This window comes from Cydia pomonella, chromosome 18 (assembly GCF_033807575.1).
Source record: "Cydia pomonella isolate Wapato2018A chromosome 18, ilCydPomo1, whole genome shotgun sequence".
Classification (NCBI taxonomy): Eukaryota; Metazoa; Arthropoda; class Insecta; order Lepidoptera; family Tortricidae; genus Cydia; species Cydia pomonella.
In genome coordinates this window covers 13280079-13300791 of record NC_084720.1, presented here as the reverse complement: position 1 = coordinate 13300791, position 20713 = coordinate 13280079, and the positions used below count along the sequence as shown (strand labels likewise).

At 37.3% G+C, this 20713-nt stretch overlaps 2 protein-coding genes across 3 annotated transcripts in view; one reads left to right on the top strand and one right to left on the bottom strand.

Moving 5' to 3' along the window:
* The first annotated feature begins 730 nt into the window (after positions 1-730).
* Positions 731-4738, top strand: LOC133527523 (probable transmembrane reductase CYB561D1). Its single transcript, XM_061864568.1, has 3 exons — positions 731-1348; positions 2168-2360; positions 3148-4738. The coding sequence occupies exons 1-3, from the start codon at positions 1181-1183 to the stop codon at positions 3423-3425; spliced, it is 639 nt and encodes a 212-aa protein (XP_061720552.1). The 5' UTR covers positions 731-1180; the 3' UTR covers positions 3426-4738.
* Positions 4739-5448: 710 nt separating this feature from the next.
* Positions 5449-20713, bottom strand: part of LOC133527507 (thrombospondin type-1 domain-containing protein 4-like) — a 61758-nt gene continuing 46493 nt past the window's right edge. Inside the window, exons 2-12 of one of the 2 annotated variants that reach the window (XM_061864546.1) lie at positions 19942-20245; positions 11701-11881; positions 10653-10813; positions 9943-10260; positions 9424-9648; positions 8977-9210; positions 8431-8581; positions 7640-7815; positions 6649-6817; positions 6162-6257; positions 5450-5636 (exon numbers count right to left, since the gene is read on the bottom strand). In XM_061864546.1, the coding sequence (XP_061720530.1) occupies positions 5533-5636; positions 6162-6257; positions 6649-6817; positions 7640-7815; positions 8431-8581; positions 8977-9210; positions 9424-9648; positions 9943-10260; positions 10653-10813; positions 11701-11881; positions 19942-19980 (1854 nt within the window). In that variant the 5' untranslated portion in view covers positions 19981-20245 and the 3' untranslated portion in view covers positions 5450-5532. Of the gene's footprint in view, positions 5637-6161; positions 6258-6648; positions 6818-7639; positions 7816-8430; positions 8582-8976; positions 9211-9423; positions 9649-9942; positions 10261-10652; positions 10814-11700; positions 11882-19941; positions 20246-20713 lie in introns of both variants that reach the window. The other variant, XM_061864545.1, reaches the window with a different exon arrangement.

Genomic DNA, 20713 nt, shown 5'->3' with positions numbered 1-20713 from the left:
AATCGGAGATTATTATAATACATGGAAATCATACTAAAAAAGAGGTATTGCCTTACATCAAATGAGGTAGTTCTGTTATATATTGGTAGTGATGAAATAGTAATGATAAATCCAAGTTTTCCACCTCGAAAGCCCTTCGGATCATTGTGTGTATAATATACAGTACAGCGAGGGAAATTGTTATTACTTGCATCTCTTGTATATCTTTGATGGACCAGGCTTGTCTTTTGGATCCACAGCACTCCGTTTGGGGCCAGCGTGTGTGGTAGCATTTCTTCGTCAACCTGATCAGGCCGGTCGAAATTGTCATTTGATGGTGGATTATCAATAAATGGTTTTTCAATGTCGGCACACATCTCCGGTCCTGTATATTCTCGCAGGATTGACCATTGCTGTAGTTGCAAACAGCTGAGCATTTGAGTCCTGCTTTCCTGCAACCACAAGTGCTGGTACAACCTTTTTTGCAATTAAAGTTAGTTCAAAATTTTGCTAACCTTTGAAAAGCCGTATCTTAGAAACTATTTGGCTTACTAAGACTAAATTATAGTCAATTTATTGCAAATATCATCTTCTTAAAAGTGTGCTTAGTGACATTTGCCTTAACTGCGGTTCTCGTTTTCGAGTCGATTTTTTTTTACAAAAACTGAAAAACTCCTAAAATTTTATGGATTTTCATGTACTTTACAATGATCCCAAGGGCATTCAAGGTCGAAAACTTGGATTTGTTATTACCATTTCATCACTAACAACATATTAAAAAAACAGAACTACCTCATGTGATGTTAGTAAAATGTACCAATTCCATGGGCTATTAAACAAATCTAGTTTTTTAAACAATTGTTTTCCGTAGAATCCTACACCCTGCGGACGCTGCCATAATTGTTCCAACTCTGAGTAATCTACCTTCATATAAATATGCCTCGCTATCGCATAACCGCCAATCGTGTAAGTGGTCTCTTTGATGTAGATAGTCACGGAGTATCCAATAAAGTTATCGTACTTATCTCCAAAAATATCAATAACTAACTGGCAATTTCTTGAACCGAAACCGTACATTGAAAACAAACGTGAACTCAGTTAAAGCGACCGGAGCGGAGAGAACGGAGGAAGTCGTTTGGTTTTTTTACACAATAAAAACATTGCAATCTTTTTATGTTTATTAAATAAAGAAAACAAAACAATGCGTCAACAAAGTGAAGAATGTTCTGGTTTCATCATGTGCATGAATGTGATTAACTCAATAACTCACTGGGTGCTAGGAGCGTTGGCCATGCTTGCCATCACCTTCGCCATCATATTCCCTGGATCGTCACACTTCATTCAACATGTTTATCTTTGTACAATTGGTGTAAGTATAAGTACCTTTTTCTTTGTACCGGTGTATTGTTTATTTTCAATAAAATGTATTTTATCTTTTTAAACGTCAACTAGATAGTAACGAGCAATGTGGCCAATTATATCATGACGCAGCTTTGTTTCCATAGAAATAAGGACGTGTTCCGATATTTTTGGCAACTTTGGCTGTCACTATCTATTTGATACTGACTGTACTATAATACTTATTTTAAGTGGATATTAAAGAGAAAGATATGGAAGGAAAAGACATGCTACGCCGACCCCAAATGAATGGGATAAGGGCAAGCGAATGATGATGATTATTATACTCGTACCTATAGTAGTATTCAGAATTTATAGTATCTTTTACGTCAGATTGTTTATAACCTACATCCTGATCTTACCAATTTTCTAGTTGCATCTTGTAGGAGCCAGGGGTCCGTTTTTGGCAACGTTATCCCAAGTATTGGCACAAGCTCTCGATTTACGCAATGAACCTCCCAACCTAGAGAGAAAAGTAGGTTCTATCGGGTGAAGCGTTTCCTCACGAAATTTGCCTGCAGCGAAAAGCAAGTGGTACACATTTGATGTTTTCATACGTAAGAGCCAGAGTTAAAACCCATCACCTCCAGTTTGTAAACCGCATACTAGACTACCAGCACTATAAACAAGTGATCCGCTGAAAAGAGCCGTTCGCCTAGTTTATATTTTTGATCTAGTATTTTATAGTAATGGGATTTTATGTACGAATCCATATTCATTATCTAAATGCCAAATCTCTAGGTCCAATAAAGTATTAAGACACTTTCAATATTGAGTTACATTATTTCAGTACGTCGTCCTCATGGCCCAAGCTATTCTCACCTTCAACCCTAATAACGGCTGGTCGAGAAGCATGAGGTATCAAGACAAGAAGGTCATCCACTGGGTGATGCAGATTGCCGGGTCTCTCTTAGCTATAACTGGCAGCATCATTCGAATTACCAATATCTCAAATAATTTCCAAAGCCCACATGGAATTTTAGGTAAGTAAGTCATAATTTAGTATGTTAGAATGGTCCATTTTCAATGAAATTGTGTCAAATTTTATCGTCTATCGCCCATACCTAAGCATTACCTACAATTTAGATTTAAAGTATTTTTTACCAAATCAGTGGCAAACAAGCATACGGCCCACCTGATGGCAAGCAGTCACCGTAGTCTATGGAACCTTTCAAAACTTCTAAACTCCTTTTTTGAAGAGCCCCATACTGTAGACTCTTGGGGAAACCTCGGCATTCCGCAGCCGGAGCGTCCGTGGGAGAAATGTCTACTATTTTACATATTATACAATACTATAATATTATTTTATATATTTTAATAAACAGGAAAACATAATAAGTGCCCTCACCGAAATAAGCAGCTACAAGTCAATTATATGATAGGTTTCTTTTTTTTACATTTACTAATCAAATGTTTGTAAAATCGTTTGGAGAACATCCAATATGTACGGCTGCGTAGATAAAATAAATTCCAAAGTAATGATATAGGCAAATATACTCGTAGGGTGCGGTGTACTGACACCGCGCCCTGATTCAATTGTGAAATTTTATTATAGCACACACGATTATAATTAGAGTCCCACTGCTGGGCAAAGCCCCATCCATCTCAGTTTTGAGCAACCTCCGCCCAGCTGTTATCTCAACAGCTGGGTGGAGGTTGCGTTACGTTACGTCCGGGTATTTAATTCCGCCATATCCGCCAGGGTTGCCGCACACACACGATATTGAGACTTATTGCCTTCTTATAAGTTTAAAACCTTGTTTCTTCCAGGCCTTATCGCAATGCTCCTCACAGCTCTCAGTCTTGTTGGAGGCATCATCGGCCTTAATACTAAAACCGCCACCATCAAAATACTTCATTCCTGCGCGGGATCCTTGGCTCTCATTTCAGCATTTATCTGCCTTTGCCTGGGCTTTGACAAAACAGTATTTAGGGGCCTATTTAACGATACCGTAGCTAATGTAGCTATTGCCTTTACAGCTATCGGTTTAATAGGTACTTTATACTCTGCAGCTAACTCTAACCTTAATAGAGTTAGGAAAGGATAGAGTCAGTCACCTTACAAATTGTACTTGAACACGACTTGATTTGATTTCCTAAACATGTTATTGTGACGAAGATATTTTCAAATGAATGCGCAATGACTCGCTCGTGCTGAACAAGTATTTTTCATCAGTATTCCCAAATTAAGTTTACTTTAAGGATTGAGATTGTTATTATGTTTGATGCATTGTCTGCTGTGGATATATAGACACTTAAGTATTCTAAGCCTGTAATGTTAAAATTCATAATTATGACATATTAAATGAGTACAATTATAATATATATATATAGAAAAGCATATGCATGGATAAGAATCACTTATTGTTGATCTTAGTGTAATTTATTAATTAGTTACTCGCTGTTTTTAGGGTTCCGTAGCCAAATGGTAAAAAACGGAACCCTTATGGATTCGTCTTGTCCGTCTGTCTGTCCGTTTATGTTACAGCAACTTTTTTCCGAAACTATAAGAACTATACTGTTCAAACTTGGTAAATAAGTAGATGTATTCTATGAACTGCATTAAGATTTTCACACAAAAATAGAAAAAAAAAACAATAAATTTTGGGGGTTCCAAAGCGGTAAAATGTGTGTCCCCCGCCCCCTGTAACTTCTAAAATAACAGAATGATAAAACTAAAAAATAATAATAATATACATTACCTCCAACAGCATTCTGAGTATATTAGCCAAAAAATTGGATTGCATGTATTTGCATAACTGCTGCTTGATACACGCACGCAGTAATATATAATTGTACAGTGTAGTTATTAAGTATAGTTATGTATAGATAGTTATAGTTCTAACACTTGGATAAGATTTACTAACACAATGATCCCCGATGGTCTTAAATAAAGAAATAATAATAATAACTACCATTTTTAATTGTAAAATTCTAAAACAAGTAAGGAAACTATAAGTCTAAACTTAAAACATTATGTTTTTATCTTTTTGTATAAGACTTTTTGTTAAAAAAGTTTAATAAAAAAAAAATATCTAAAGATGCTTTATTTATTCAATCTTAATATAAGTACCTACTATTTACATATATTAATACTAATGAATACTTTTTAACCACTCTTCAAGACTGGATATGCGCTAAATATGTACCTCCTATTAATAATTAAATAAGTACTACAATAAACGTTAAAAAATCTACATTCGATTAAAATGTATGTAGTAAAATTTACAGAATAGTCAATTTAAATATCACACCAATATAAGTACTCATTGTATACATTTACCTACTATACATTGTAATACCTATGTAACATTTTACGTCATTTACGTACTTATATACAGAATGTAACAAAAATTGTCGCGAAAAATTTGTTGCCTTTTTATGGAGGGTTGGCAACTTGGCTTGCTCCATACAAAAAAAAACTCGTCAATTTTTTTCTTCTACTTTTTCCTAATCAGAACTATTTTTTTGTTACACCTGTATATCCGGATTCCGGAGATAAGGGGAGCATTAAGTGATTTCGTCAGTATGTCAGCGTAATTGATAAAAATGTAACAATGGAATTGATTATGTTTATTACAATTACTAATCGTAGGTATCATAGATAGGTACTCGTATAACACTTTATTGGCATTATAACATGAGCCACTTTATGGCAGTATTATCTGTGATGTCATGTCTGTGTTACTCATATAGGTAATACCATTGTGGATCCCATTTAGTAAAGGATTTTACTTTTGTTAAGTTAATCAACTACCTACGGGAGGGTACTGTTTATCTGTCTAACAGTGTGTTACAAGATTCGTTTCACTGTTAAGTGCGGCTCACTTTAATACATTTCGCCATAAAACACATTGCTAACCATAAAATATCATGCAACATATTTATTTAGGCAGGCATAATGATAGACACGTGTCAAAATTGTACATTTTTTTACAGTACATACGCTACTTTACCGCACTAGTGCGATAATTACCACATTACGTATCTATGTCAAAAATTTAAAGGGCCATATGTACTGTAAAATGTACAGTCAGCTGCAGAGAAAGGTGACCCCCCCCCCCCCCCCCCCGCATACAATCAGTCTATGCAGCTCGAGTCTTCAAAGAATAAGAGTTGATTTGTTTCACTTATAATAACAGACGAAATGCAGTTCTACCGTCCTTTGCAAGAATAACAGCAGTTGTGTATATAGTACTTGTAGTGGCAGAGACGCGCCTGGACAGCTAAGGCGCAGTTGCTGAGCTTATCTTCGCAATCTGGAAAAACCGAGACATTAAAAGATAGTATTTTTATATTCCAATAAATAAATGTGATAATGCATGTTGTCGATAAAGTAGACGTCAGAGTGTTCGTCACTGTCCCAGTAAATAGATTGTCATCCCGTATTGTCATCTTTAAGCTTAAGTACGTGAATCGTAATAGGGATGAGGATGAGGCAGCAGGGTGTCATCTATTGGGCATTAGCAAATCGAAAAGCTCGTTTGACAATATAACTTATGATGGCCACTCAAAACAACAATCGTCGGTGTGTGGCCATCATTGCCTATAACTGTGAATGATTCGGAAAATAAAATAATAATAAATAGGCCATTGTGTAGACGAACCAGCGGCGGTATCATGGTTCCATTTTTATCTCTTGTCAATATGCCCATCACTTTCGCATTTACATACTTGTTAGAACGTGACAGGCATGGTGACTAATGATAAAGAGCCAACCATCTTAGCACTACAGAACGCTGGGACGTTTATCTTTTTGGTTTGGTGGTTTTGGTTAATAATACCTTTTGCTTCATATTGCTGCGTGGTAGTGCCTTCCGTTGTAGTCGTGGTTGTTGAAGTACTTGTTGTCGTGTCTATTTTGGCGACCTTCTGAGATTCTATAAAGAAAATAATAATAATTAAGGGTCACATTACAGTTTAAACCAAAATATTACAGGTTGAGGATAAAGGTATAAAGAATAGTGATAGAGTAGTCCCTCTAAGTTAAGATCTCGCTAATAAAATACATATTCAGATACCATATACATACACATAAACGTTATCAATTTATTTATAAGGAGTTTGACTTTTACGGCGGCGTTAAATTCACATGATTCCAGCGCAGACTTAGACTTCAGAAGGGCTTTAGTCATCAGAGAATTGAGATAGAATTAAAAGTTAGTGAATATTTTGAAACTTCGCCAACTGTTGATGCTGGTATCGCTGCATACCCAGCGATACAGCGAAGCAAGTTCTGGCCGACCAGTTGGCGATGCGAGTGATAGTTACCAATAAACTCCGGCGGTACAGTAACACTGCACAGCGGAGTGCAGGCTCGCCGCGCCGGCGGGCGGCCCCCCGCGCACGCGTCGTCGCGCGCCGCCGCCGCGCCCGGCCCGCGCGCGCACCACACCGTGCGCCGCTGGACGCCAGTGTTGGACGAACAGTTGGAAATACACTGCGGAAATACCCTTAACTTATTTATCATTCTCTTGCCCTTATCCCATTCATTTGGGGTCGGCGCAGCATGTCTTTTTCTTTCATATCTTTCTGTTACCCGTCATCTCATCGTTCACTCGCGTTCGTTTCATGTCATCTCTCACACAATCCATCCACCTTTTCCTAGGTTTTCCTCTCCCGTTCCATCCCTCGACATTCATTCGTAATACCATTTTCGTCACATGACTTTCATCCCTCCACATCACAAATGCCCATACCACGCCAGACGATTCGCTCTTACTTTTCCTATTAGTAGCATGTATACCCTTAACTATATATATGAACCAATGAACCAATAAAGGTAATAGAAATTAAAATTTTGTGAGACATACTTTTAAATACTTAAAGAACAACGGTTACACTCAAGTAAATTCAAGATTAACCGGGCGGCGCGCGCAGTGCACGGAGTGCAGCGGAGCCGTCGCGAGCACCTAAGCCTAAGGAAGGATAACCTATGGGTTCGAAACATGTCCCCAATAGCGACGAATAATTTACGTGAGTATAACCGTTTTTCTTTAAATATTAGACACTTTAGCTTACATTGATAGAGACGCAGCTAGGTTTATGTAAACTTTCTAAGATATTAACTATCAAGGTCTTTACATATATGTGTCCTTATTTAAGCAAAAAACGTCAAGTGTAATGACGATCCAAGATAAAAACAGACAATAATGTAATGATATCAATAATCATGATAATCATTACAACGGTAATAATAAATGTATGTATGTATGTAGATACAAGTCAATATTAGCTATAATATATATTTAAATTGATATACCTGACTCCATTCGCTAAAGTACCAAGTAGGCGTGCACTTTTCTTCACAATCCCTCTCATGCGCCGGCCTCGGTGCCTTACATCCGGAATCTTTCAGATGTCTTCCGGTGCCGCCTATGCACAGGACTCCACGAATTTGCTTCCCATTACAAGGTGAAGAACATGGAGACCATTCTCCTACAAAATAAAGATAGATATTATGCAGTAAGAGTCCCACACTAGCGTCTCTTGAGTGTCGGTGTCTAGTCAGCGCTATGGGAAATGGTATTACTGTGCAGTTGCGCCAACTTTGCGTCGAGCAGCAGACATAGAGTAAAGTTGACTAGACGCCGACGCTTGGGATACGCTAGTGTGGGTGGGATGATCTGTTGTGACAGAGAACAGCGTTCTGAGAACAAGAAGAATAAGAAAAAAATACAGGATGGCAGTGGCGGCGCGTCACAAACATTCGTAGGGAACCCGGAGCTAATTTTGCTTTCCTTTTCTCCATGAACCGATCATGAAAGTACTCAACGGGCTGAAGTTTAGACAAGCCGGTGAGAATCGAGTTCTTTGAACGATCCGCCACTGCAGGATGGTACAATCACCATCAAAATTAAATAAACAATGACGGCCTAATATTATATCGGGAAACAGCCTTATGAACTGTAACTAAGTTGTGTTTCGCTAATTTAAGTCACTTTGGCCGCCACGCTCACGGTCTATTTGTTGCTGACTGTATGTTTCAGACATGAAAAAACATTTGAAAGAGAAATATTTTAAACATTCCAGTGATAACAGGTATATATTTACCAGTAAACCAATATCCTTCTTGAGGTTCACATGATATCTTCGGACTGCATGATCGCGATGCATCGGGAGATCTCATAGGGGTGCAACCCGATGGATCCGAGCATCGGATTCCTCGGGTTTGTATACCACCGCCAACACACCAGCCTACACACTGAAAAAACCATTCGATATACGGTATATGGTATAATATAAGCGGCATGATGCAGGATGCAGAACTTTTCTTGAATAGGTCTACCGCGGTGGTTGGTAAGAAATTAATAGTATCAGTTATGGTCTGGTTGAACTTGGCAACATGAAGCAGATTTGTATGAGTAAAGTAATATAAACTGATTTTGTCCCAAAACTACGCTACCTTCTAGTGAAAAATGACTGCGCAACTTTTTTACCAACCGCCTGAGATACGAGTAAGTAGTACGAGTATTAGACCTGTAGGTTGGTATAAGTAGTACGTTATTCTTAAGCTTTATACCAATTTTCATGCATTTTTACTGCTGAAGAGAGATATTAGAGAATAGTATAATCACAAACAAATAAATAAATCCATACCTCCGACCATTCTGTAAATAGCCAACTAGCAGCCGCATTGAAGTTGTATTCCGGGCCGATTTCGTCCTCAGATCCGTTAACGGCGACGGAATACACCGGTCCTTCGTGGAATGCGTCGACATGTTCGCGAGGTCGTTTTACCCGTCTGTCCACTTGCCTTACATCGGGACAGTCGGGGATATCGCAAGGTTCTGTTGTCGATGGTTTTGGTGATGGGCATTTTTGATCGCTAATCTGAAATATGGATGGATTTATAGCACGTGTGTGTTCCATATCCTGAACAAAACCTCACAGAGAATCGCTATCGGCATATAATTTTTGGATACTGTTATTCTAAACTGTTGTTGCTGTTCTGAAGCACCTCAGAGTGCCTTTACAAGCATGCTATCTTTTTCAATCTAACTGTTCGTATCTCGAATGTCTAGTGATTAAACAAAAATGACTTACTTTCGTAATACCTCTTGAATGATCCTGGACGCATCCAACGATTCTCGTCCTAGTGGCGGGCCCGCAGGCGGGGCACGGCGCCCAGGCGGCGGCGCGCCACCGCGGCGGGCACGGCGCGCTGCCGCACCGCCGGCGTCTGCTTGCGGGCGACGAGCCTGTGCAGTGCACCGGGGCTACTTCCCGGTCACCAGTGCTGCTAGCTTCAACGCAGCGAAATTTTCCTACCTAAAATATCGTGCATATTAATACAAGGTATCATTTTAAATACAAGGAGGCCCAAATATTTAGGTTCTTTGCGGATAGTTGTGCGGGCTAAAAATGCAAATCTCCATTTTAAAGGTGACGAGGTACCTATAATATAACTACACGTGACCAAAACCACTCAAGACCAGTCAAGACAAGATTTTAAAAGTCTATGGTATAGACATACAGAGCGAGGCTTGTGTGCAGATCATTTCAAAAAAGTTATGTTGTTGGCTGTGAAGTGTAGTGTTACAATTTCTTAATTTTGTGTCATACCTGGAATCCTCCACCACAACTCCTCGAACACTGGGTATACGAGAGTATTTTCCAAATAAATCTTCTATCCCCAACTATGTTTTCTTCGAACTCCTCTCCCGAAAATGCATCTTGCATAACATTTACATTCTTATAACGCGGTACATTGGCAGGTCTGGGAAAAGCGTCCATACTATGATGTCTTCGGGTATGTTTGGGGGAGATCGTTGAAGGTAATTCAGGGGCCGATCTTGTAATCGATTCAGCTTCTAGTTCGCCCGGTTGGGACTCCGTGAAATATTCGTACTTGATGCTAGGGTTTGGTTGGGTGTAAAGTATCTGAAAATTTAATAATATTAGAGTCTAAGCGATAGCGAGTGTGATAACACATTTCCACACTCTGTCAACAAAGTCTATGCAGAGTTAATTTGGTCTGACACGATCATAATGATCATAATGATTTTCGAGTCAGCCGCATTCGAGGAAATTCAATGCTGTCAATCTGGTGTAACTTGCCAGACAGTCAGACGTACTCTTGGAGTAAACTATAGTTGAAACTGTATTTTTTTTTCTTCTTTAAAATGAAATGTTAAACGCGATTTTTCATTATTTGTATTTTTACATTTAAAAACTATCAAACTATAATTAAGTACAAATAAATACTCTTTGGACTAGACTATAGACCTTTTTCTTCCTTGGATAATGAGTTACCGAAGGACCATAGTACTCACCATAATATCAATAGGGTAATGGATAGGTCCATGAGCAAACACCGCATCGAGCCCGGTTGCACGGGAATAGATGAACCGCGCGCCAGCCGCATCGTATGTCCCTGGCGCGCTTACGGCAAACTCTCCGTTCATTATGTATGATCCATTTGTGATTTTTAGAGCTAAAAAACAAACAGTACTTTTTGATATTTAACAAATGGCGTTCTAAAAGTTTTAATCATGTGTCGAAAGATGGCAGTAAATTTACTGGGTCTACAAAGTTTTCTTTGACAATCCATCTCTATTTCAAATTTTCTTTGTTTCTAATCAACTTTAAGTAATAATTATTGTTTTGATACCACAATTGACAATGCTCCACACAAAGTGTCCATTACTTGACAACCATCTCTGTTGCAAGTACCTAACCTATTATTAGCAAAATCACAAATTGATTTGGAACAGAACTCAATAGCGAGGTAACTAGCCTAGCTATTCAGTACAAACGTCATCAGGGCCATTGTAAGTCTGGAATGATTTAGAGCCACAATACTGATTGATCAGTAAGGACCTACCTTGCGTTTGCGCACCATTTGCCCTCATCAAAGGACCATTCATGTGACTTTAAAGTAACAAATTATCACGTAAAGTTATGTTGCACTTTGAGTTGTAAGGAGTATAATTGGAGATTAATGGCTGACGTTACTTGCGTAGGAATTTATTGCGCTATAGGAAGTATTTTCGGATAAATACTTTGCTAAAAATTGTATCCACAAGATTTTACAGTACCGCAGCTGTAGAGATAGTTGATCCTCCCTTCATACAATCTTCTATGCAGGTAATTATCTCTAACTGACTAAAGACAACCCATCGATCTCCATGTTGCCTGCAGGTACCGCTTATTTTACCTAGGTTGTTGAGACGGCAGGCCCCGCGTGGGACAGTGGTCACGAAGGAGTAGCCAAGCGGCATTCTAGGCCGGGAGATCGGGCCTGAGACCAGCCAGCGTCCGTATCGCATTGTCATGTATGCTGCCTGCTAGCACCGTTTCTTTGAAGTATTAGATACCAACCTATATAATTCTCGCTAGAGATGATCTCCGTGACGTTGAGACGGCAGGCCCCGCTTGGGACGGTGGTCACGTAGGAGTAGCCGAGCGGCAATATAGGCCGGGAGAACAAGCCAGAGACTAGCCGGCGACCGCATCGCATGTCATGTGTGTTGCCTGCTAGCACCGCTTCGCGGCCCACAACCTAAAATATAAAACACTCTTTTGTATTTTTCATTCGTTTTAGAGGTCCTTAAAACCTATTTTTGTACGAAACTAACAGGCCAGTCCGAACGTGCACCTGACATCAAACCGATATTTGAATGATACTGGAACTGGAATCATATAATTACCTATCACGCGCGCGTTGATTTCGCTCTGACTTATCCTTGCGTGTGCAAGCGAGGTGCCTGCGTGAATCCAATATCGTTTAAATATCGGTTAATTTGATGTCATATGTAAGTTCGAATTGGCTTGTTAGTTACGTAATTAAAGAAATCAAACAAGTATGTATATGTACGTCTATAAAAGTACGATCACTGTCCAAATACAAAATGATATGACAAAGTTACTCATCCAAGTGTGCTTATATATATTATGAAGTCGTAAACCTATAGTGGAAGCTCGGACTACTGAAAAAAAGCTTTATAATCCCACATTGGGGGCACGCGGACTGGAAACGTGTTGTTTATTCTGCTAACAAACTGTACTGAAGTTCGGCAGACTAATAGTTTAAGGCTTCTTGTAATCTTCTTTTGAGTCAAATAAATAAAATAAAAAACATTATAAGCCTACTTAAATAGGATGGCATTGTAGAGTAGTAAGGCAAAACTTCCATCGAAAGGCGTTATAGCACAGACATTATAAATATGTAATCGCAATAAATCGCATATAAAACACTCCACATTCGGTCTTCTTAGATACATTATGCTATTCACACTTCCTAACATTCCTATGCGCAATCACTTTAAATCCAAAAGCGTGCGAATTTCAAATTTCAACCGCCTTGTACAGTCAGCGTCAAATACTTTGTAGCAGTCAAAGTGGCCAAATAGTTCGGTACACCATACTAAATATATGGTGTACCGAACTATTTGGCCACTTTGGTTGCTACAAAGTATTTGACGCTGACTGTACAACGTCCAGACTTGTTGTAGCTTATTTAGTAACTATTTTGTTTTTATGGAATGAATTATGTAATAAAACATCAGCCTCAGACTAGTAGGGCGTAAAGGCCGTGGTAGCAAGTGTCGGTTACGCCCGTTAGGCTGAAATATAAAAATATTCGCGGCTCATAGCGGCGCCGTCAATGGGATTAGCCCGTCGACAGCCGTATTATACGGGTAGGCACGTGCGCTGTCAGCTGTCACAGCGGAGCTATGAATGTTATAACATTAAACCCTTCATAGACGTTAAAGACAGTGTTCTGTGGTATGTAAGTATCTGGATGCTACGAAAATTGATGTTAATGTGATTTTTACATATATATAAGCATAAAAGATAGAGAGACATCATCAGCCATGTAGTGTTACTCGTTATTCGGCACAGCTTAATATGGGAACCTGGAGACTGTCGACAACTTTATGCCACGAATTGACGCACGCACTAGTTTCCTAGCACGAAGAATGATTAAGACACGTTTGAGATGTTGGAAAGCTCTTTAAAAGATCGATAACTAAACGACATGTCAAAATTGACGTTTATTTCCATTCCGCTGTGATCCCTATAAGATATGGAAGGTAGAGGCAAGGAACAAAATCTCCTTAGGCAGAACTGTTGAAAAAGTGTCCAGCTGTCAGCTATAAATAATAGTTCCAAATATCTCCAGAGTAGCTAAGAACCTAGGCGTTATTGACGGAGAGAAGTGCGCTGTCTTTGATTAGATTTTTTTCTCAAGTATTTTAGGTATTATAGCGCCACCTATTTATGGTTTTTTGACGGACATTTTTTGGTTTATGGAGATTCTGTTCCTTGCCTCTACCTTCCATACTAAAAGAGCTATCTACGATATTTCTAACGTCAAAGTGACATTGTTTACCCGAATCGAGCTGCTTCTGTCAATTATACGACAGACAAACGATATCTAAATGAGAACTTATCTAAACCAGAACTTATCGTTATCGTATATCATTCTTCGAATCGGGACGATAAAGGGGAAACAAATGAAGACTAAATAGTAAATATTTTGAGGATCCTTTATCAAAACTATGTTTTAAAAATGTACGTGTTTGCAAATGGTGCTTTATGCACATTTCAACCCGATTAAGTCTGAGATCATCACCATATTCTCACATTGTCCCTGCTTTTTGTACCACGGTACGCCAAGGGAGCCATTCGATGAAATATGGGACATTAAAAAAAAACAAAGAATGAATTGAGATTACAAATACTCAGCTAAGAATTAAATAGTGGGAATTTATGCTTATTAGTTCTTATAACTCGTAGATCGCTGTGAATGAAATGAATCTGTTGACAGTCGTATTAAGTATATGAGCATACGCTTGTCAGCGCTTTTGCTTCTTGTCGGACTGTTTCTAGGGTCGTAAGTAAATCAACTTAAAAACATGGGCTATGGGCTTCTATACATTTTTTAAAAGTTTAATGTCCAACTCACCCTCTATGTTTTCTATGTATTTAATGAAACCTACTGCAATTGGCTTCAATATTATTAACCAATTAAAACTATGGTTTTTTTGCTCCAGTCATGGGATGTATGGCGTCATTAACTTTCAAACTAATAAATATAAATGAAAAATTAAACCTAAACAGCTCTTTGGCTCTTGTTTATGGTAAAATGATGTCTACATTTAAAAACTGATGGTAAATACATGTTTACAGGATTTGTCTATACCATCCCATTACTGGTGCCTGTTCCATTATAAGGGTGTTGACTAATATTTGATTTAAATTATTCATTATCTACATCAGTACATATTATCCTAAATAACACATAATTATATCGCATACAATTTGAAGAATTTATAAGATACCACTCATACTCGTACCCGGCTAAATTATACATGTTACACTTAAAATAAACAATGTTTAACAAAGTTTCATTTTTATCACGAGATCACATCGTAAGAATAGTGTAATAGGTACGTTATTCGCGTCGCGAACACTCTGACATCGTGTGTTTACATGCACTTTACGTGTTTTGTGCTTTTATTATTTCCATCTTAACCGCTTATTACGGACATGATATCACAAAGATAGCAATTTTAGCACCGCTGTTTGAATATTGAAAGCACTCAGGTACAAATGTCTTCATTAACATTTTTAGTGTCAAGAATGCGTGTCTGAGTCGGCATGGAGATACAAGATGTCATTTTTTGTACTTTTTAATGAACATGTATTGTAAGGTGTAAAGTAAATATGTAATGACTGAGTAACCTACAAAAATGTTAACAAACTAGTGGCTCTGTGAGCTGTACACCTCACAAACACCACCGCCATTTTGAACAAAAATTTTTTTAACACACTCATACGAAATCAGTTTTGATCAAGCTAATTTGTATTTGTATTTGTATTTATTTATTTATTTGCAAAGAATAAGTAGGTACAAAAGTGTCTTAGGTGGTAAGTGGCAATTGGTTGCTTATTCTGCTATTTGTACTAAACAGGTTGTACTAGCATGCAAAAATCTTAAAACTACTACAACTCTGGCTGTATATCTTCAGAGAGGAAATCATTTACACTATAATAGCTTTTATCAGATAATAGCTTCATTAATTTGTTTCTAAATCTATGTACAGGCAGTTCTCTTATAGATTTTGGTAACTTGTTAAAAAGTTTCATGCACATAACGAAACAATGATTCGAATATAATGCTGTCCTGGGAACACAATTATGAACCAACCTTCCAGGATCCCGTTGATTTCTGGTAGAGGCGCTTTCAGCTGTTGTAAATAAATACATATGCCTCTTTACAAACATGCAGATTTCTAAGATGTATAAACATGGCAGCGGTAAGATCCTAAGTCTTTTGAAAGATGGTTTGCATGTCTTGTATGGGGCTAGATTACAAATAGCACGTATACATTTTTTCTGTGCTACGAATGCAATGTTAAAATTCGTACAGTTTCCCCACAAAATAAGCCCATATCTTAACACTGAACTAATATACCCATGATACGCGGTTAACGCCGTATGTAAACCCGATGAGCGTCTTAACTTGCGTAGTACATAAACAAATCTATTTAGTTTAATGAAAGAAAAATATTAAATTATAAGTGAGAGAAGACTGACGACACTGAGAAAGCGTAATTTAGTATACTTTTTTTATTTGCCTTGATGCAGGGGATTGTTTTGCGTCTTGTGTTTTTTTAATTGTAAACTTTACGTAAGTCTTTACGCAAGCCGTATACTAATGATGCTTTAACCTAACGGAACTCTTTGATTTAACTGTTTTACAATACAATAAAATGCATTAAAACATCAGATAACGATGCCTAGCCCTGATCCTATAAATGCACATCATTAGAGTGCTATTAAGAACCGCAATACTCATGTAGCATTAGTGCATGTTACTATAAGATACGGCTCTGCAACGAAATGCAAATGCTATTTTATCTACTACTTTCTTATTTACAGCTGTCTTTGACATAAGCTTTTAGTGTGATAGCGTCCGAAATCTGAACAAATTATTTATTATATTTTTCTATTAGTTTACAACTGCATTTATTTTTACATTAGAAATGAAGTAATTCATATTGGAATAACTTATTTATTATCAATTAAAACTTTAATAATACCCGATGAAATTCGAGACGGTTCCTGTTATTTGTAATTAATTCGACATTTTTTTCGCAATAATGTAATCACCATCTAATCTTAATGTATGTTTATTGATAAAACCTTCGGCAGAACACGCCTTTTTATTACTTGGCTGCAGTCAAAAGCAAAAGGGTCCGCATACGACTGACGGATATTTACGACCTATTTCAAAAGACCGGTAGTTTGCCAGCGATACCTTTACAGAACGATGATACGTAGACGACTCTCAAGGATCTGTTTAAAAGCTTCGGCTCGGTTTTATTTGCCTTTTATGACTTTATTCGAATGTAAATTGGTTTTAATTTATATTTACATAAAAAACGGCGCCATCTCCATTCGCCGATAAAGTGATGAAGTTGTCACAAAACATGTATGTTTTGCTTATGCATAAATATGAATGGACTGTAAATAAAATTCAATGTTGGCGTTGACACACATTAGCAAAAAAGGTGTTAATGACCACGTATTCCGTTTCATCATTTTTATCTATCGATATCGAAGCCACCTACAGAAATTCCTTCTGAAATGTATAATACCTAATCCAAACACAGACGAAAAACTAATATTTTTAATAGGTATGCTTAAGAACTAGAAGGAACCAGAAATGCCCTACAGATAATCAATTACATGTTTTCACACTGAATATGATTTATCTTAATCGATAACACTGACCACGATGAGTGGGCACCGACTCATTAATAAGTTTAATCTGATCACAATGATCTCGGCCGTTTATCAGCAAATACTTAAAGCATGGGGCTATAAATCTCATATAGTGGTAATTGAAAACGTCTGCTAATAGACTATTAATTAGGCTTATAGCGAGTTAACAAATTAGCTGTCTTGAGGCGCGAGTTTTAGAACATGATTTGTGACGTGTGCCGCCGTGTTTGGCGTTTATGCCTTATTTCAAAGTATAATTGGTATCTCTATTAATTTGTCAAACTGGTTAACTACACAGTTAAATGTAGGCTTTAGAAATGTAGTTTGTGCTGAATTTGACATTCTAAATAATTTAGGTCAAAATAACACATAATTTCGTCATAATTAATAGAATTACAATACCTACTTGTCAACACATAAGTGTGAATTTTTGGATCACGCACTTTCCTATTGTAATGGGCCGCGACCAAACTGAATTAAATGAAAGAGTTGGGACCGTGCGAAGTGTGTGGTGGGGGTAAGTAAAGCGATCCCAGCGCATAAGGTGGTAAAAATTATAACTAACTGCGGATAGAGTCTTTAACATTTCGTACAAGTTATATGGCTTGAAATGAAACTTTGATTTACGATTTCTCCTGAAATGTTCATTGAAATTGTATGGTATAAGGGACCATTGTAATCTGTATGAAATGCTTATTATTTTTTTGCTTTAATTTGATAATTGTTAATTATGTACCCATGTAAATAGCTTTGCAAATGCCACATATTACGTGATCTTTTCCTAGAAGTTAAGAAAGGGTATAGTAAGTATTCCTTAAAAGTTATTTAACATCGCGAACTTTTTTGTAGACCTATGAATGAGAAACAACCCCACCATACATTTTGTTGTTATAGCTCAAACGGATTAGGCAGCGTTTTCGATTAAAGCTCCTAGCCAGCGTGATTTTTTCCGACAACAAATGGTGTGCAAATTGGTTGAAATATAACGATATATTTCAACCAATTTGCACAAAACCGTAACAAGTTATATACCTAAGCCCTCCTCAAGAATCACTCTATTGATAGATGAAAGTCGTATGAAAATCCGTTCAGTGGTTTTTAGTTTTGGAGTAGTTTTATAAGATGTAGTGAATTGACGTTTTCCCCTAGACTTGCGGACACTAGGTTGCGTGACAGTCGTGCACATAGCGGATCTTTAGTCGCTTGTGTCATGTGATTGTTTAGATTATGAAGTGTGGAATTAAGAGGAGTGGCATCTCTTATGGTAGAACTGTTGCAAAGTGTCCAGCTGTCAGCTATAAATAATAGTTCCAAATCTCTCCAGAGTAGCGCTAGAGTAGCTAAGAACCTAGGCGTTATTAACGGCGTGAAGTGCGCTGTCTATGATTTGATTTTTTTGTTCAAGTATTGTAGCGCCACCTATTTAAGGTTTTTTGATGACACTTTTTGGTACATGGAGATTTCTTTCCTTACCTCCACCTTCCATAGTTTAGATGCTTGAAACGTCAAAATTCAAAGGAAAACAAAAATATATATAATATTTTCATAATAATAATCATTGTTTTGATTATTATTTATTATTTGAATATATTTGTTTTCATTTTATGGACCCAGAGTCTGACCTAACTACTAACATATTGACAACGATGACTTTACGTTTTTCATTAAGTGCCTCATTATTCTGAAATCAAGTAGTAATAAGTTAAATCGAATTAAGGTAAGCATTAATCAAAGTGTCACAGACCCGAATTTAATAGAATCAACACCTATTCGGTTAATAGTGGCATTAATGGGTGTCGTGATATGTGGAGTCAGCAGTAAATAATGTTACTTATTAAAACCAAGAGACAGATTCAGATTTTATTAATATATCGAGTCGCGCTTGGACATATATACTCGTACCCATGGGTTGTTGTGAGTATGATGCACTGAGATTCGTTTTTTAATACAGCGTCGGTGGCAATCAAGCATACGGCTCGTCTAATGGTAAGCGGTCGCCGTAGCCTGTAAACGCCTGCAATTCCAAGGGTGTTACATACACGTTTGCCGTCCCAAGTATCATATTTATAAAATCTGAATACACCTTCAAAGTGACACAGTTGCGTAATTGGACAGAAACCTTTAATTGGGTATAATAGGTTCTTACAAATCAATTAATATGCCTTTCTTGTGCTCCGATTGTATCGTGTTACAGTCATTAGTTGTAGCAGAGTGCATTTTAACTAAATAATGCATTCGTGGGTTAATTGTCTGAAGCTCTAAATTAAAATTTTATCTTAGTGTTGCTTCGGATCTCTGCAACTATGGGCATGATAAATAGCTACATACCATAGGGCAGCGTTGTCAAAGAAAACAGTATTTGTACCTAGTACATAGATAATTATGGACATAATTTAGTCAGACCAAGCTAAGTTGGCAGAGATTTTGATAGCCTTGCCTGTGCAAGCGTTAAATAAACGCCATAATTACATAGATGTTTGGCGTTTAAAATAACACGCGGGGTTATCAAAATCGCTGCCGGTGTGACTTTATTTGTTTTTTTCTTTTAGTTACAAATATCTTTGTTTGAAATGTTCTAGAAGGTTTACGTGTCATGAGATTAATTTAATAAAAATAAGTACACTTTATTTCGTAGATAATTAAAATTAATCAGAGATAATATCATAAAATAATAATACGAATATATGCTGTTAGGAATTAAAATGAGAGCACCAAATGAGGTTTAAGTGTCACTTATTGTCGCAGTTTTTTATTCAGGTTAATCAAGCAACTAAACTAAGATTAGATTTGTTACATAAAATCTAAGTGTTTGCATAAAGTACTTACGAAAGTCAGTAGGGCGGCGACAAGACAGGAAGTCATCATGCTTCTCTTCGTGTTTACTCGAGTCGATTATCTTCAGATAGCACAAGTTTTTACCGAAGAACAGCTTTTCAGCATCGCACGATGACAAACAATCATTTTTTTAGACTAGGCAAAGGTATCAGATTCATTTAATTTTTATGCATTTTATACCAAAAACATCACACTTCCCTTTTAATTGAAATATATTTCAGTTAGAAGTGTTATGATGGAGGGCGAATAGTCCAATAGTTATAGCGCTGTCCCTCGATAAGAAGAGACCCGATCCCTAGATTGTGTACATTACACACAAGGTTGTGTGCTTTATTTGTAGGTATATAATAAACGATATCTGAATTATATTATAAATTATTTGTAGACACTATCTAAATGCCTATTTAGACATTAACAGATACATCAACATTATAATTTCTCCTAATAACTCAGTGCCTGGATACTGATATACGGCACGCTTTACGACCGCTAGATTTGAAATCCCTATTAAATTTATTGCCTATCTATTACGGGCTAAGTCAAACAACACCGGTATATTGGCCTCTAACTATTTATGACAAACGGAGCACCCGTAAAATAAATGGAACAGAACAATTTGCATCGTAAACCAAATGAGTATTGGCGAAGGTTAAACTCTCAAAAGACGATCGTAGATTTCGAGCGGGTTGTTATGTTATGATGGTAATTCGGTGGAGTGATTAGGATTACTTTATTGTTGGTAGTGGATCGTAAGAGATGCCAA